This window comes from Corythoichthys intestinalis, chromosome 14, assembly GCF_030265065.1.
Source record: "Corythoichthys intestinalis isolate RoL2023-P3 chromosome 14, ASM3026506v1, whole genome shotgun sequence".
In the NCBI taxonomy this organism is placed as follows: domain Eukaryota; kingdom Metazoa; phylum Chordata; class Actinopteri; order Syngnathiformes; family Syngnathidae; genus Corythoichthys; species Corythoichthys intestinalis.
The window spans coordinates 41,848,939-41,866,996 of record NC_080408.1 but is presented as its reverse complement, the minus strand read 5'-3'; the positions used below and the strand labels follow the sequence as shown (position 1 = coordinate 41,866,996).

Genomic DNA, 18,058 nt, shown 5'->3' with positions numbered 1-18,058 from the left:
TGGGCATGTAAAAAGCCGTCCTCATAAGCATTAGCTGCACATGTTAGCTGCACAACAACTAAAGCCGCCCTCCTCCATTGAGTCTCTCACTGTTTACGACTTCGCCGTGTAGTAAAGTATTATTTTGCCATAGTCGTGTTGACCATTTGGCAGCTACACGCTCTTTCGACGTCAGCCAGTTTGTTCTGCGGTCATTGTCCAGCTGCTTCTCTGGCGAGCTCTCCTGTACGTAGTAGCAGGGGAACGAGCTGTAAATTGCTCTCCGCCGGGTGGTTTGACCATCGGCGAAGACAATCGACAACCCAGTCGTCATGTGAAATGATCCGGGCTAGTTATGTGTGATTTTGCGCTTCGAAGACTTTGAAACATCACTCCGTTCAGGTTAGCATGTCGGCTATCTGTCACGCCTCTTGGTTTTTTTACATTCTCCGAAGCCGGGGAAGGGAAATGACATAAACCCGATTTAGGTGGCATAAAATTTCGTTCGGGAGGTGCGACAGTAAAGGTGAAGTCGACCGTTTTGACCAATATGGAGTAATTTTGCCATGTCGTCTTGAATAAATGCATTTTTATTATTTCATATTCCATTTAGCACAAGACTGTTATTTGTCATGACCATGCCATTTATTTAGCTATTGGGGAAAAATCCTTGGATAAGAATAATATCCTGTAAAAATACTGGAGTAGAGAGACTTAAACAATGACATTTTGCGGCTCTCTTCGTCGCGTTTTCTTCGTTGTGAATAATTCCCCCTCAATGGGCTGCATACTAAATCAGATGAAATCGTGACTCCGCTGTCATCCACCTGTTGGAGACGCTACAGCACTATAATGATATGCGTGGCTAACCGGCAGATTAAAAGACTAATTTCTCGTCATCTGCGCTTTGCTAAATTGTTGTATATAGTCGAATCGTCTCAAAATATGATTCTAATTCACATAATAATCCTATTAAAAACTTTTTTTCTCCTGTCGTACGCACTTTAAAGTGAGTGTGCCTCATTAACTCTGCAGATCAACACCGATCAACTCAAAATCTTTTACACTGGAAAATCTACTCTACAAATTCTGCTGTGTGCTGGTGCGTTTTTAGACAATCAAAAGTGAGCATCCAAAATTGTCAGAGGAAGCTTGTCGATGCTTGCGCCTCAATGTGTGTTTAAGAGACTTAAGACACTCCTTAAAAATGCAGCGTGACAACAATTTCTGGATTTTCTTCGATGTTTTGAGGAACGTTGCAATAAAGTGACCTCATATGAACCCAATTTTGCTGTCCTCTGATTGTTTGGTGAGAAAAATATTTGTTAGAGTCAAGTTTTACTGGCAAAATAGGTTTAAAAATCGTCATGAACATAAACAATATATGTGTGTGTGTGTGTGTGTGCGTGTGTGTGTGTATGTATGTGTCTTGTTAACTGACTAATACATAAGTAATATTATTTACATGTCAAATGTGTGCTGTTAATAATGTGTTTACCCTTCTGGCAAATGTAAAGATGTACTGCAATTAGCTGTAACATTTGTGTTGCTGTTTTTTTCTGAGAAGGCTGTACTGTCTTGATATGAAAGATTAATCGATTTTAAATCAAGACCGTGAATTTAGATAATGCAAGTTTGAAATTGCCTGGGGCATGATATACTTCTTGTGCGCTTCACAGACCTAGAATCTGTTGTGCTAATAAGTAATAAATCCCTACGGGTGGAATTCCTGTCATGACCCGGGCCTCGTCGGCCATGTGGGACACACGGTGTGCCGCATTCGTTGGGGGTAGGGATGGGAATTGAGAACCAGTTTCTATAGAGAACCGGTTCCGTGTGTTTCAATTCCATGGAATCGTATGGCAATTTATCTAATGATTCTCTTATTCATTCCAAACAGTACAATCTGCGTCACGTAGCTTACGCATATTACACATCCAGTTTTGCAGGCGAGACTGCATGATTATTCAAAGAGGGACTACCTTTTTCCCAAAAAGTCGACTGATGGGTCTATCGTATTCCTCGTTGAATACTCTATAAGAAAAATATAACATACTGTATATGCATCTAAAATAATCCTAAACGATTTTATTAGCAATTTTAGTACTCCTGTAAGAACGGTTCCTTTGGTATGCATTTGTTCCCATAGCAACCAGTCGGTTACTTCCTGATATTGTCCTACATCACAAGCGCTGCGTATTCTGGGACCGAGAATAGGCGTGAGGTGTGCATTTCGAGTAGAGTGTGGCGAAGTATTTCCTCTTCATGTCATAAAATTCTTATGATAAGTTAAAACCGTTATCAGCGCAATCGATTCGTGTTTTTACTGTTACGTCGGCTGGTTGTTCCCACTCGTCCTCGCTGCGTCGAGAAGAGCGTTGTTTACATTATATTTGCGTTTCACATTTGTGTTTAGAGGGAATGTGTTTGTTTAGCATCTTAAGATGATGTTGTACAACCATATAAGTGTAAAGTGCTTAGTTTTTGCCACTTTTATGGCCAAGATGACCGCACGTGCACGCAGCGTGCTTCCGGCTTGTGTGCGCGCACTCGCGCCCCCCCACCATTGTGTTCATTACTCTGTGCTAGTCTTGTATGTGTGTTATTGACTGCTTTACAGTCAATTAGCATTGTTTATTGCATCAGCATTAATATGATGTAATTTTCTTTCCTTTCAGAACCACACATACAGTGGGGAGAACAAGTATTTGATACACTGCCATCCCATTGGCAGTGTATCAAATACTTGTTCTCCCCACTGTATACCCACACATTCCAGTCTTCTTTCACACACATACAAATGCATCAACATCTTTCCACGCATGCTCTCACCTGCTCATTGAGTGATTCTCATATCAAGTGCCATTGCCTGTATATAGTTGTGCCTGTTGCCAAGTTGGATTAAATGTCAAAGTGCCAAAGACCAACTCCACTCTTCACTACTTGCGTTCTAACCGACACCCCGAGGCGAATGATCCATAAAACATATTGAACCCAGAACCCCATACAGTCCATTGGTCCAAATTAGAATCGATAAGTGAATTGATAAAGAATCGAATCGTTAAGCAATATCAATAATGGAATCAGAATCATAAAAATCTTATCAATTCCCATCCCTAGTTGGGGGGTTGCAGCTGGGGGTCCAGGTGGGCAGGCGGTGGCACGTCCCATCATCCCTTCGCCAAAGGCCAGTTAATGGGGGCGCAGATGGTCCAGGGGATTGCCCTAGGTCCCGGGGGGATGGTGGTGGCCACTTTGCCAGAGCTATGGGGGTAGGGGTGGGCCACGCTTGCCCCCCTCCCCCAGTTGACTGGGGCGATGCCAGGGCCAAGGGGCGCCCCCCGTGTAGCATTTCCACTTTTCTGCAAGACTATGTAGGTTCACGCATGACTGGTTGCAATTAGACACACTCAGGTCCCAGGATTACCGACCTGTTAGCATAGAATAGGATGTCAACATATCCACACTTACATGTGATCACATAATGCCGGGTTCCACACCTCACTTTGCTGATTTCTGTACGCTCCACCCTGCCTAATCACATCCCCTTTGACCAGAGGCGTAGCAAGGATCCCCGGGGGCCCCAGGCAACAAGCAACATGGGGCCCTTCATGTGCAATTAAGGGGGACACTTGGACTTGGAGCAATAGCATATTTAATAAAAGTATAATAACGCCTCGGTCTCATAGAGCGCTTTTTAGGACACTCAAAGTGCCCGGCTTCTACTACATTAGGACATAAAACTACAGTAACATAGTACACTCACCACTGTCAAGCTTCCTTTTCTCCTCTTCTTTTTTTTTTCTTTTGTCGCTTCCAGAAGGATAACTTCTCTACATTTTGGATATACATCAATTAAAATAAAAGCCAAATCGCCGCTCACTCTCACTCTGAGTCACGTGAGGGAGGGGGGGTGTAGAGCGAGTGAAGGGGGCCTTTCAGGGAACTCAGACACAAGGCTTTCACTGGCACTGTCGCACTTGTCGCTGTGACAGTGCAGTAAAGCTGCGTGTGCTAAATCTGTTGGCCCTCTGGGGGCACTTGCTGGCTGGGGGCCCTGGGCAATTGCCTGGTTTGCCTAACGGGACACGGCGCCTCTGCCTTTGATTTGCCTCCCCTCCTCTTTCTCCTTTGTTATCAGGCCCCCCACACGGTGTCCACAGGTAAATATAATTGGTTAACGATAGCACAACTAAACTGGTATGAAAAAGTATCTGAACCTTTTTGAATTTATCACGTGTCTGCATAAAATCACCATCAAATGTGATGTGATCTTTATCAAAATCACACAGATGTAAAAACTGTCTGCTTTAGCTAAAACTACTCAAACATTTAAAGGTTTTCATATTATAATGAGGGGAGCATACAGACAATGACAGAATAGGGAAAAATAAGTAAGTGAACCCTCTGCCTAAGGAGACTTAAAGAGAAATTGTAACCAATTTTTACCAAACAATTTAAGTCAGATGTGTGCCCAATCACTGAGGAGGACTCCACGGAAGAAGCCACTGCTGTCCAAAAAAAAAAAAAAAACATTGTTGTTTGTTTAATGTTCACAAAAAGGCATGTGGAAACGCCACAGAAGTTTTAACTAAATATTTTGTGGACTGATGAAACCAAAGTTGAATTATTTGGGAGTAACACACAACATCATGTGTGGAGAAAAAAATGGACCAGCTCACCAACAGCAACACCTCATCGCCACCGTGCATCATGATTAGGGGCTGTTTGACTGGCTCAGGCCATGGACAAGTTGCAATCATTAATGGAAGAATGAATTCAAAAGTTTATCAGGATCTTTTCCTGGAAAACCTGAGGCCGTCTGTCAGACAGTTGAAGCTACAAAATATCAAATGTGATGGTTCACTTACTTATTTTTCCCCCTTCTGTCATTGTTTGCATAGTATCCCCATTAAAATATGAAAACCTATAAATGTTTGGGTGCTTTTAGTTAAAGCAGACACTGTTTTTTCATTTGTGTGTTTTGGACAAAGATCAGATCAAATTTGATGGTGATTTTATGCAGAAATGTGATAAAATTCCAAAAGGTTCAGATACTTTTTCATACCACTGTATGTTCATTGGTAGCATAGGTATGTAAAAACCTATTCCTTGTTGTTGTTTGTCTTTTTCCCCTGACCCCTTCCCATTCGCTTTCTCCTAATGCATAAAACATAAAGAAAAACCAAATTGGGAGTACGTATATCAAACTCTCATGCATTAGACTGTTCAGACCTTAAGGACACTCATATTCCTATTTTACGTGTCTAAGAAGCTGAACAGGAAAGGTTAAGACAAAAAAGTCATAAATCTCAAGAAATCAAGAGCAAACTACAGGAGTGCACTAAGAGTGCAGAACTCCGCCCAAGCAGTCAAATTCAATTTAGCAAATTTGAGTTAAATAGGATAGTCTGTTATTAAATTATCGCGAAATTCCTTTTCTAACTGTTGTGACTTTTGACCTCATGAACCCAAAATTTAACCATCTCTTCCATTTCATTTTACAAACATATCTTGCAAGTTTGATAATAATCCATTTCTTGGTTGAGTGATCTTGAAAACAAACATACAGTATACTGTAGATAAACAAACAGAAATACCAAAACAAATACATGGAAAGACATACTTGCAGGATATGTACTGTATGTATTATGAAATACATTGCGTCTTCAGGTAAAGAAGTCAAAGGTCACAGAGGTCAGAAAAGGAATTTCTTCATAACTTGTTTCATATTTAACTCATTCACTCCCAGCGATTTTCACCGGAGCAAGGCCCTTCACTCCCAGCCGTTTTACTGGATTTTGACTGATTTTGCAAGGCCCATGTTCTATTGCTATATAAACATGGAACCCAACAAAAGAAAGATTAGACTCTCTTCTTCCAGCAGAAAAAAGTTTGTTCCTATCTTTTTCCATTATTTAGAAATCAGCATTAGAAAATAGCTTAGTTTGAGCAATTTCCAATTTCTGATGAAAAAACGGAGAAATGGACCTTTTTGTGAAAGCATACATTTCAACCATAACTTTGACTTATACACAGCTTTTTTTTGCTTTAGTTACATCCCAAACATCTGAATAATGTTTTCCTTTTACAAAATAAGATACACAGCAAGACAAATAGAGCTTTTGTAACAATTTATTTACACATAACTAACTGAAAGATGACGCTGTTCTGGCCGCAACAGCCGGTTAAACTTTTCCCTCATTGTCGTCTGTCTCATAAATATGATTTTTTTTTTCTCTGCGGGCTCTGCTCGCAAGCAGCACGGACTCAAAGGCATCGTCCACTGCACTAGTGGTCCAGGTTGTTCTGCCCGGTCGTCCGCATCCATTCGGTTGTATTCCGCCGGCACCTGGCCGTGCCGCTTAGCCGTCCGTTGCCGTTGAATCTACTAGCTACTGCCCTCCAGTGGCCAGTTTTATTGCTTTAAAATGGATTTTCAGCTTTGTGCTTTGGAGCTAAATTGAATCACGACCCAGAGATGTCTTTTTTGGGAAAAAAAAAAAAAAAAAAAAACATAAAAGACGTATAAATACGTCTTTGGCACACTGAAACAATAAAAAATAGAACGTATTTTTACGTTTTTGGGAGCAAATGAGTTAATTATCCTTCCAAATATGGCGATGCTTTGAATTTGACTGCTTAGGTTAGGTTTAAGTCTGCTCTTAGAGTGCTCCTCTAGCTGTTTAATGATATAATGTCATTCCATGTCATGTTTGTAAATATGACTTTTTGACTTTTGCACTGAAGCTTGATTTAAAGAAAATCACAATTAGATTTTTTTCTAAAAGCATTCAGCCCTAGTACAGTCACAGAAAAACAATATTCTTCCACAATATTTTCTCCAAATTCTTGGCTCGATATCAACTTTTAAATTTAACTCCTTTAAAATGTACACATGTAAAGGGTAATTAATTAGGAGGGGTTTACGTTATCTATCTTTAGTTGGGAAAGGATAAAAGGATTGTCTGAGACTCATATTGCATCTTTCTATCTTGGTCAGGGTCTGAGATGCTGTGTAAGTCTGCCAGATTGACCTACAGTCTGATAGGTCAGAGTCTTGCTTTTAGCCTGGGTTATGCCCTTTTGCCACTCCTTGCCTACTTTATACGAGACTGGAGGCTGCTCCTAGTTGCCTGTGCTATCCCAGGCCTGCTCTTCATCCCTACTTGGTGGTAAGTACGCCACTAGCAGCAATCACACCCAGCTTTCAACCATATCACAAGATGTGGTTAACATATGTACCGGGTATATATTTCTTAAATCATTTCTTTAACCCTTTAACACCTGAGTCTGTTTTGTCTGAATTTGCATGCCTTTGATGTTGCCTTTATATTTAAAAGGAAAATTTTTTCACAATGGCCTAGTTGGGTCCCTTTTTCAGGACACCATAACCCTCCTGTCCAAACTGTTTTTTCTTCACTGACCAATTATAATTAACATTTTGGACCCAAAAAGGCAAAGAAATCCCAAGATATATAGTCAAAAATTGTAATATTGATGTCCCATTGGGCCATTGACAACCAAACATGCTCGACGAACCGTTTTGAAGCTTTATAATATTTATTCAATTTGTTAGGATAAATATTCAACAGAAAAGAATGAGACTGAATAGTTTTATACAACAGGTATTGTCAAAGGCGTTTTTGGCCTTCACACATACTACGGTCAAAACAGGTTACATACAGTATACCAACAGTGCAAAATAGCGTATATATGAATATACAGTTATGTGAAAAAATTAGGACACCCCATTAAATATTCAGTTCTTTATTAAGAAATGTTTACACATCAATGTCTGATCTTGTTTTTTGTTGTTGTTTTTTTTTTGTCCCTGGGAAAGAAAGTGATTTAATTTCAGGTAAACAACAAAAATTACATTGTTTTTCTCATTAAACCAAATATATCAACAGAAATGCATATTCTAACTGAGGAAAAAGTTAAGACACCCTACTACCTAATAGCTAGTGTTACCCACTTTGGCTGTAATAACTTAATAACAGTGAGACGCTTTTTGTAGCCGTCTACCGAACTTCGACATCGGTCTGAAGAAAGTTTGCCCCACTCCTCAACGCAGAATACTTTCAACAGTGACTGACTGTTGAAGTCAGAGAAAACATCATGGTGAGATCAAAGGAGTTGTCTGAGGCCTTCAGAAGGAAGATTGTAGACGCTTATGAGTCTGAAAAGGGATTTCAAAAGATCTCGAAAGAATATTAAATCAGCCATTTCACTGTACGGAAAATAGTCTACAAGTGGAGGACATTCAAAACAACTGCCAACATGCCTAGGTCTGGTCGTCCAAGCAAGTTCACACAACCAGCGGACCGTAAGATGCTAAAAGAAGTCTCCAAAAACCCTAAAATGACATCAGGGGATCTACAGCAGGCTCTTGCTACTGTTGATGTGAAAGTGCATGCTTCTACAATCAGATAGAGACTTTACAAGTTTAACCTTCATGGGAGGAGGAAATCTTTGCTCTCCAAGTTTTCCAGAGTGAATGTAGACAAAGACCAGGACTTCTGGGATAATGTTCTTTGAACAGATGAATCTAAAATTAAATTGTTTGGACTCCAGAACAGAGGACATGTTTGGCGTAAACCCAATACAGCAATTCAGGAAAAGGACCTCATACCCACTGGTAAGCATGGAGGTGGAAGTGTCATGGTTTGGAGATGCTTTGCTGCAGCAGGACCTGGCCAGCTCACCATCATAGAATCCACCATGAGTTATATGGTGTATCAGAGGGTGCTTGAGGAACATGTGAGATCATCTGTGAAAAAATTAAAGCTGAAGCGAAACTGGACCCTGCAACATGACACTGACCCAAAACATACCAGTAAATCCACCAAGGACTGGCTAAAAAGAAAGAAAGTCCTTGGATGGCCGAGTCAAAGCACGGATCTTAATCCAATTGAGATACTCTGGGGTGATTTGAAACGGGCTGTACATGTCAAAGCACGGATCTTAATCCAATTGAGATGCTCTGGGGTGATTTGAAACGGGCTGTACATGCAAGAAGTCCCTCAAACATCTCACAGCTCAAAGTCATAGGCGGACTTTGACTTTTGGGGCAGAGGGGACACAACATGTTGATGACCCCGAAACGCAGTGTCAGCAATAAAATTAACTTACAAGAATATTTATAATAATAACTTGACAATGAGAGTTTTTTGTTTCCCATCATTCCTGAGGGGAATTTTAAATCAGACTGCTTAGGCAATACTTTTCGCCAAGATCATCATCCATTGAATATGGTACGCCCGCCGGTGTCGTGCCAATGTAGTTACCCCAGTCAAAAATTGTATCCCCTGGGCGGAGCTATATGGAAGTAGATTTGTGTCTTTATTATTCATTAAAAAAAAAGTTGCTTCAACACAAAAAAAAAAAAAAAAAGTTGCTTCAATCAAAATATATATTTTCAACCCAAAAAAAGTCGCTTCAATCAAAAAAAAAAGTGTTTGAATGCAAAAATAAATTAGAAACTCAAAAAACTGCATGTGAAAGCTATTTTTCTTTGATTTTTTTTTTTTTTTTTTTGGATTGAAGTCAAGTTTTTTTTTTATGATTGAAGCAACTTTTGTGATTGAAGTAATGTTGATTTGTGTTTGGGCCACATTTTGGCTAGGACATTTTTGTCATTATTCAATCAAAAAATAAGTTGCTTCAAAAAATATATATTTTCAAAAAGAAAAATCACTTCAGTCAAAAAAAAGAAAAATTTCAAAGATGGTAAAAGTTTTTGAATGCGAAAAAATATTTGAGATTGAAAAATTTGCGTTTGAACACTTAATTTTTCATCGAAAAAGTTTTCTTTGATTGAAGCAATCCTTTTTGTGTTTGGGCCATATTATGGGTAGGACATTTCTGTCTAAATCATTTAATCCCAAAAAAATGTTGCTTCAATCAAAAAAAAAAAAAAAAAAAAAAAAAAAAACTTTCAAAGAAAAAAAAATAATTTGAAAAACTTTTTTTTTTGGTTGAAATTTATATGTAAAGCAAATTACCTTCTAAGTTGTTATTCATATGATCTGTATGAAAAACAATTTTGAACCATTATAAAAATGTTTTTTTTTATTCATTTCATTCATTTTTGTTGCAGTTTTATTGCTTTACAACTTACTTTTTTCTCAGTTAGAATATGCATTGTTGTTGATATATTTGGTTTATTGAGTAAAACAATGTTGTTTTTTGTTGTTTACTTGCAATTAAATCACTTTCTTTCCCAGAGATAAAGAAAAACAAGATCAGACATCGATGTGTCAACATTTCTTATTAACTAACTGAACATTTAATGGGATGTCCTAATTTTTTCACATGACATATATCATCTCACACAAAAAAGGTTTTGGTACCCATCACCTTATCAAAAGTATATACTGTAAATGCACTCAAGCTTCTCGAACACACATCTACATACAAATTGAAAAGATTGATAGTGAAAAAAAAAATCAAATATAACATTGAAAAAAAGTCTTTAATAAACCAGTTCAATTTTTTCAGGCATGCCGCTCAGTTCCCCCTTTCACAAGACAAACGGCTACATCATACACTACACCATACAGCTCACTTGTCCGTTTGCGCTGTTAGCCTGTCACTCTTCCCAACTGTCTGACTCATCCGAAGAAAACAAAGACAAATCTGGTCCATCCTCTTGCTGAGGTTGTTGAAATAATGTATTAGCTTGGGCTAAATTTAGTTTTCGATTCATTACGGTTCAAAGTCGCTCGCTCGTTCCAACCAGCCGTCACTTGCTACCTCACCTCCCTCTCCTTAGGTGGCGCCTCGCTCGGCAATTTATTAGAAATGTTCAAATTACGCCCGTTCTTCTTGACCTCACAATGGCTCCTGGGATATCTAGTCTTATGTGGTGCTTTTGGTTTTGAAAAAGTACAAGAAATGATGGCAATCTGGACATAAACAGATTGTCCATGCAACGTTTTAATACTTATTTAATAAAACTATAAAACTCAAATGACATTATCTCCCGTTTTACTTGGTCGATTGACTTCAAGTGAAAACGGGCGTGGACCTCAAGTTACGCACTTTCAAATGAGACCAACCAGCGGCACGTGGGTGACGTAATTACAGCATGACGAGGCTTCAAAGATGATATTCTTAATTTTGTCGCCGCCGACACGTTCGGTGTTAAAGGGTTAATAACACTGTTTTAGCCTCATGAAGTGAGGCTGTCGAGAAGTGATATGTTTCATATCATTTTTCTTATGTGATATTCCTTGAAATATTTCTAATGTAACGCTCAATTGTACCATTGCGATTTATGGAAAGCAACACAATGCGTTTCATGACCTGCAGGGTGATTCCTGAGTCTCCTCGCTGGCTTTTACAAAAAAATCGGATGGAGGAGGCTGAGTTGGTTATACGCCGAGCTGCCAAATTAAACAGAGTCCACGCACCTGACGTCATATTTAAGCCTAGCGAGGGCTCAGGATTAGTGGTGTGTATAGCTTTCATTACTCTTCATGCTTTCTGTATGATATTCAAACTTGGCATCAACATTTTGCACGGTGTGCAAAATAACTGTTTTGTGTTTTTTCACACCATTCATTGATCCAGCAAAAACCAGGGGAAAATAAGCAGACGTACACCTTTATGGACCTGCTACGCACCGCTAACCTGAGGAACATTACAGCTCTCGGCTTTATCATATGGTAATGTAAAACTTGCATACACTCCAATTTTACTATTTTTGTTTACATGTACAGTGATCCCTCGTTTTTTGCGGTTAATGGGGATGCCCCTTGCCCTAGCCTCACTACTGATGCGTTCAAAAGAGGGCTTTGAGAACAGCATAGTTAGCAAGGCTGTTTATCAGTTGTCTTTCATGTCACTCAGGTAGGAATCCCTCTTGGTTGTATTCATCACATATGTATTTGAACTTGAATCTAGTTCACATAAAATTTTGAGTTCAGACTACTTAGTGGGCAGCGGCAGTCCATTTTTCTTAAAATTCTGAGTCAAAATTTATTGGAGGGCTATCACTGTCAGTGGCAGGCAGTTAATACATGAAATAGCATTAGGGAAGTTATAACAACAGCAATTTTTTTGATTCGGTTCTTTTGTTTTAGTGTTAGTGGTAATATGCCAAAGTTATTGTGTGGTCAAAGTAAAAACATTTCACTTTTAGGGCAGATCTACTTCGTCTATTTCTTTCATTGACAGCAATGGTTAAATGACGTGTCCATTATTTCACAATTTGCAGTTACTTACAAATCCAGCAAGTGCAGGCAAGCCTGAGCATTGAGAAATTGACACGCGAATGCTCCTGAATTACAGAATGTTGTGGCTGACCTTTATATGCTCATTTCATCAAAGATTAGACATTTACAGTGGTATGAAAAAGTATCTGAACATTTTGGAGTTTCTCACATTTCTGCATACAATCACTATCAAATGTGATCTGATCTTTGTCAAAATCACACGGATGAAAAAAAGCAGTGTCTGCTTTGACTAAAACCACCTAAACATTTATAGGTTTTCATATTTTAATGAGGATAGTATGCAAACAATGACAGAAAGGAGAAAAAATAAGTAAGTGAACCACCATCACATTTAATCACAGCTTTATACAAATCAATAATCCTTGATCCCCGACATTCCGCCATATTTGCTGTTTTTAATGTTTAGTAGCACCGCTGCGCACGCCCAATGTGACGTGTACGAGTGCTGACATTATTGACGCGGTCTCGCGCTGCGGGAGCCTTTGATATGCATGCGGAGAAAGCCCCCCTCAGTCCCCCGCAATCAAATTCTTCCACTTTGGAGGCAGGATTCAGAATTTATCGTCTTGGCCTTCCGTCTTTGCAGACACCATATGCATGCGAGGCCACTCCGTAACACAGTCATTGCGTCTTTGTGTCACAGAGTCGCCATGTAAACTCCCCCTTAAATTGTTTGGTAAGAATTGGGTTAAGTTGCTTTTTAAGTCTCCTTAGGCAGAGGGTTCACGTACTTATATTCCCCCATTCTGTCATTGTTTGCACACTATCCTCATTAAAATATGAAAACCTATGAATGTTTGGGTGTTTTTTGGTTAAAGCAGACACTGTTTTTTGGGGCTGCAGCTATCGAATATTTTCGTAATCGAGTAATCGACTGAAAATTCTATCGATTAATCGAGTAATCGGATAAAACAAATATATTTTTAGGTGAAGAGCAATTATAAATATACTTGAGAAAACAAGACATTTCATCTAATCTTTAACCATTTTCAGTCAATGTCTTTATTTTCGATATATATTGTTGAAAACAGCCAACAATTGCTTCTCAGATGTAACTAGAATAAAAAAAGACTAATTCACTGCTTTCACTCAAAAAACCTTTAGATAAAAAAAAATATATATATATATGTGTGTGTGTATACCTAAAAATGCCGTTACGCTTGATAACACACATCACTTAAAAGTTAGGATTTTTTCCCAAGTGTTTCAATTGAATTTCTATTTGTGTCAAGCCATTTTTAAGTTCTAGTTAAGTTTTAAGTTAGTCTAAACTGTAAGTCCTGATAGGATTTTGAGATTTTGCAGTGTTCAAAATAAATGTATGATACAGGCTGTATTGGAGCACATTACGGACCAGTGCTACTTGGTGTTTTATCCAGCAATGACTACTGAGCTAAAATTGATAGTTAGCATTATTGATTTTTTATTTTACACCCTCATCACTCCACAACGCTATGTTATGTTAAAGCCTGTATGTAAGACACGTTAGCCATCGACAGTGCTCATAATTAATAGAAACCTAGCCTTCCGCAGGGCTAACCTTACTTGAGTTAGTGACATAAACGTTAATCTTTATTTATTAGCGCTTAGCGCTCTTTATTAGCGCTTAGCGCTCTACTGCTTTAAGATGTCGGCTGTTTACTAACGCTGCCCAGACACGGCCGAGTCTGTCATTTAGCATCTAGTTCAACATACATGTGATCTCTATGAGATCACATGTATGATCAGACATCAGACACTACCTACCAAAGTAGCATCGTGCGGTCTAGTATTTAGCAACGTTGGCGTTGTTTGTAGCGGCTGTCGGTTGCAGTAAGTTTTGTTTTTTTGTTTTTTCTTCTTCTTCCTCTGATGTCAGCGCGTTGTCCCGCATTAAAAGTAGTCCGAGCAAAACGTGATGCCTAGAGCTGTCAAACGATTACTCGAGGTGAATAAAATTACTCGGATCAGTTTTTAAACTCGAGTTACTCGAGTTGCTCGAGTATTCGTTTCTGCTCTACTGTTTTTACATCTGTGTGATTTGGACAAAGATCAGATCACATTTGATGGTGATTTTATTTAGAAATGTGAGAAATTCCAAAAGGTTCAGATACTTTTAATACCAGTGTACATACAATAATAAACTGAGTCACAACTGTGTGGATTCTTAGGCTTTCTTGCATGCTCATTCACATTTGCCTCTATTTCTTCAGGTTGGTGACAGCCATGGCGTTTTATGGGATCTCTCTCAATACAAGTAACCTGAAAGGAAATATTTACCTCAATTCCTTAGTTTCAGCAGCCACTGATGCAGTAGCCAATGTTCTCACATGGCTATTGATAAACAGAGTTCCACGACCTATTCTGCTCTCCTCCACACTGATGTTTTCTGGAATAACACACCTTGCCGTTAAAATGGTCCCCGAGGGTTTGTACTCTAATAATATTGTTGGAGCTTTTCAATTATTCAATACTGTTTGTATATCAGGGCATGGCTCGTTTTTCTTTTTCATCCCTCTTTCTTGCAGACATGAATGTCTCGTTCCAGGTGTTGGTCCTGATAGGGAAGTTAGGTGTGGCCGTGGCTTACTGCATGGCCTTTGTGTTTTTCGCTGAGCTGTACCCCACTGTGGTCAGGAACACAGGCCTGGGTATTGTGGCCACCGCTGGACGCATAGGCACTATCATATGTCCTTACGTCATCTACATGGGCAAGTGTTGATGACTTTTTTTTTTTTTTTTTTTTTTAATTTACCTTTTATCACGAAAAACAATAACTCCAGCGCACACAAAGCTTTGTCAGTTGGATATTAAAGTATTAAAGACGACTTTATACTTTAGTATACTTCACTACTAGAACTTTTGAGAAGTACCATCTGAAAAAGCAATTGGCTCTTAAAGTATGAGTATAATTACCAACTTTAAAATACAGCAGAGCTGTAGGCACAAGTGTTCATAAAATATGAGACAGATATTATACTCCTAAAAGTGTCATATTGCAAAAAAGATGATTTTATTTTATTTATTTATTTCTTTTTTTTTATTAATTACCCGTGAAGTCGTTTTTTAAAGTTAAAAACTTATTTATTGAGCTATCAGCAGAAAGCCAGTACTCAACAGAATTTTTCCCTAAAGACAGAGGGGAAAAAATATGAAGAAACAAATATAAATGTAATGTTTTACATGAAAAATATTTGTGTTCAAAAGAATGGGAATCCAAATATAAGGAGAAAATAATAGTCAAAATGTTTAAAGCCTCATGAGGATAAGCGGTTTGGAATGTGAATGAAAAATATATGTAATATTTTACTTGAAAAACATTTGTATTAACAAGAATACTGTAAAATACTATAGGAGAACTCTGAGAGCAAATCTCCATCTAAGCAGCCGAGTTTGAACCATCGCCATATTTGGCATAGTGTGCGCTCCCTCCCATAATGCACCAAAATCTCATCACTCTTTCTACCCAGCAAATTTGATTTAAATTGGCTCACAACCTACTCATAACCCCAAAATTTAATCCCTTCTTGAGTTTCATATTACAAACATATCCCGCAAGTTTGATAATAATCCCTTTATTCGTTCCTGTGTTGTCTAGAACACAAACATATTGACCTATGTGACCTTTGACCTCATTACCCCCAAAATTACTCCCCTCTTCTGTTTTGTATTACAATCATATCCTGCAAGTTTAATAACGATCCCTTTTTTCTTTCTTGAGTTATCTTGAACGCAAACAGAACTGAATACATCACCTCTACCTTCCATAAGTTTCACCCACTTCCGGCTGTTATAAGAATAAATTATAAATTCAAAAGATTTGCAGCAAAATTTTAAGCATTGTATGACGCATTAATGTTTGAACCTAAATTAAATTTTTTTAAATATCAAAATAAAAGTGTCAACACAATACATCTTTAAAACTTAAAGGGATCCACGGATAGAAAGTCTTGTAGTTCTTAAAAGATAAAATAGTTTGATATTGAAACCCCTCTTGATGTTTTCGTTTTTATACAATTTGTAAAACTAGTTTAACTATTAGGTCGCCATTGTTGTTGACGTCGCAGGGCGGTGACGTCACATGGTTACGCTACCGGGCTTCCAGAGTATGACTCTAGCAACATAAATATGTCATCTGTTCAATCCTTTAAATCTGAACCCGAGAGGAACATTAATGAGCATGTGTCGATATTTCACAAAACGAGCAGCAAAAGCAAAATGAACGGGAAAGACGGGATGAAATGTGAGTAGGAAACAAAACGGTGTTCTGCCAAAATATGCTACACCGACGAAATGTCCAACAAGAGGAGAATTTGACACCCAAAGTACTACCGTGCGCTTTCAGCTTGTTTTGTTTAGATGCATACAGACAGAACATACTAAAGATGCCTTAAGAAAATACTTAAATGCGGTAATATCATATAAGGAGGGTTTTTAAAAAACTATGTGGCTAATGTTGTCAACAGATCAACACCTTGCTCTAAAACTATCACAAGAAAACACATTGGTTAAAAGTATGAGAGGGAAATACATGCAAAACGTATTTTTGAGGCAATGAAAATATAATAAAAAACTCAATAAAAACAAAAATAGTGAGTACTCGCCGCTTTTAACCGATGTGCACATGCATGCAGATGCTTGCGCAAGCGCACTGAGCATAATGTAGCACGTCCCGCTGCATAGGAAAGAATTTGCAGAACACCGGTAGTATTCGTCGGGTGACAATCTACATTATCACTCCAAGTGTCCATTGCAGGTATAAAAACATGGCGCCCTCCATAGGTCAAAACGTACTAAATATTATAAATTTTTTAATCAATGGCAATATTTTATGTGTTTCTAATAATGTATTTTTGTAAAAGAGCGCAATCATGGCTTATTAGAGCCTACAAGTCTTTAAGTCATAGGTTCCCTTTAAATGCAAGTTCATTGTAATTAAATTTTTTCATTGAATACAACTAAACTGTACAAAAGCAGCTACTCATTTGCGTACGACTTAAGGGTGGCCAAGTCCTACCAGTAGTACTTGTATCACACTTTAAAATCACTGGTGTACTTCATGTTTTTTATCTTGATATTGTTTTCAACAAATAAATATATGTTTTCATCTGTATTATCTTTGCAGGGGTTTACAGCAAAGTTCTTCCCTATATTATTTTTGGTTCATTAAGCATCATGACGGCTGTTTTGAGTTTGGTGCTTCCAGACACGAGAAACTGCAAGTTTCCTGACCTTATCAGTGAAGCCAAACCCATTGGATGGTATGTCACTGTCGCTTTTACAGTATACGAATAATGATTAACAGAAATACATGTTTCACTTGCCTGTGTAACTTGGCGTAGCTGTTGCTGGCATGGAGAGCCTTGTTCAAATAGTTGATAGACTTGGGTCAAAGTGATTTATTTAAAATGTGTTCCAATTAACAGAAAAGTTTCTTCATTTTCTTTATTCATAGCTATTACTCACCAAGGAATATCTCTTGCTTTAAACACTCCCAGCAACAGCCAACTAAGAGTGATGCAACAACGCCCTCTGCTGACAAATACATATATGATGAAGTCGAATCTTGACAATGTTTGGTTTTAAAATTATGTTCAGTGTCTTTAACACATTAAAAGTTCATCAATTTCTTTGTGTTGTTTTTTTTCTCGAGTTTTGGCACCCAAAATCTGGAGTCCACGCAGGGTTTAAAATTTTGACTTTTGTGGCGTATAGACTGCTGGGGGCAGCATTTAGCCATTTCTTCCTTTTACAAAGCTGATTCGATTCCACCAGAGAAAGGTCAAAGATTTCGCCATAGAAAGCTGTTACTGTATGTTAGTATTTGAATAGTGAACCCTGGATGTTCTTAACAGGAT

The 18,058-nt window shown here is 38.3% G+C and overlaps 1 protein-coding gene across 1 annotated transcript in view; it reads left to right on the top strand.

The window, feature by feature from the left end:
• Window positions 1-17,801, top strand: part of LOC130929395 (organic cation/carnitine transporter 2-like) — a 59,952-nt gene extending 42,151 nt beyond the window's left edge. Inside the window, exons 4-10 of the mRNA XM_057856498.1 lie at window positions 6,983-7,154; window positions 11,296-11,437; window positions 11,557-11,651; window positions 14,414-14,628; window positions 14,729-14,911; window positions 17,326-17,461; window positions 17,656-17,801. Of these exons, the coding sequence (XP_057712481.1) occupies window positions 6,983-7,154; window positions 11,296-11,437; window positions 11,557-11,651; window positions 14,414-14,628; window positions 14,729-14,911; window positions 17,326-17,461; window positions 17,656-17,770 (1,058 nt within the window). The 3' untranslated portion in view covers window positions 17,771-17,801. The remainder of the gene's footprint in view (window positions 1-6,982; window positions 7,155-11,295; window positions 11,438-11,556; window positions 11,652-14,413; window positions 14,629-14,728; window positions 14,912-17,325; window positions 17,462-17,655) is intronic.
• Window positions 17,802-18,058: the final 257 nt, after the last annotated feature.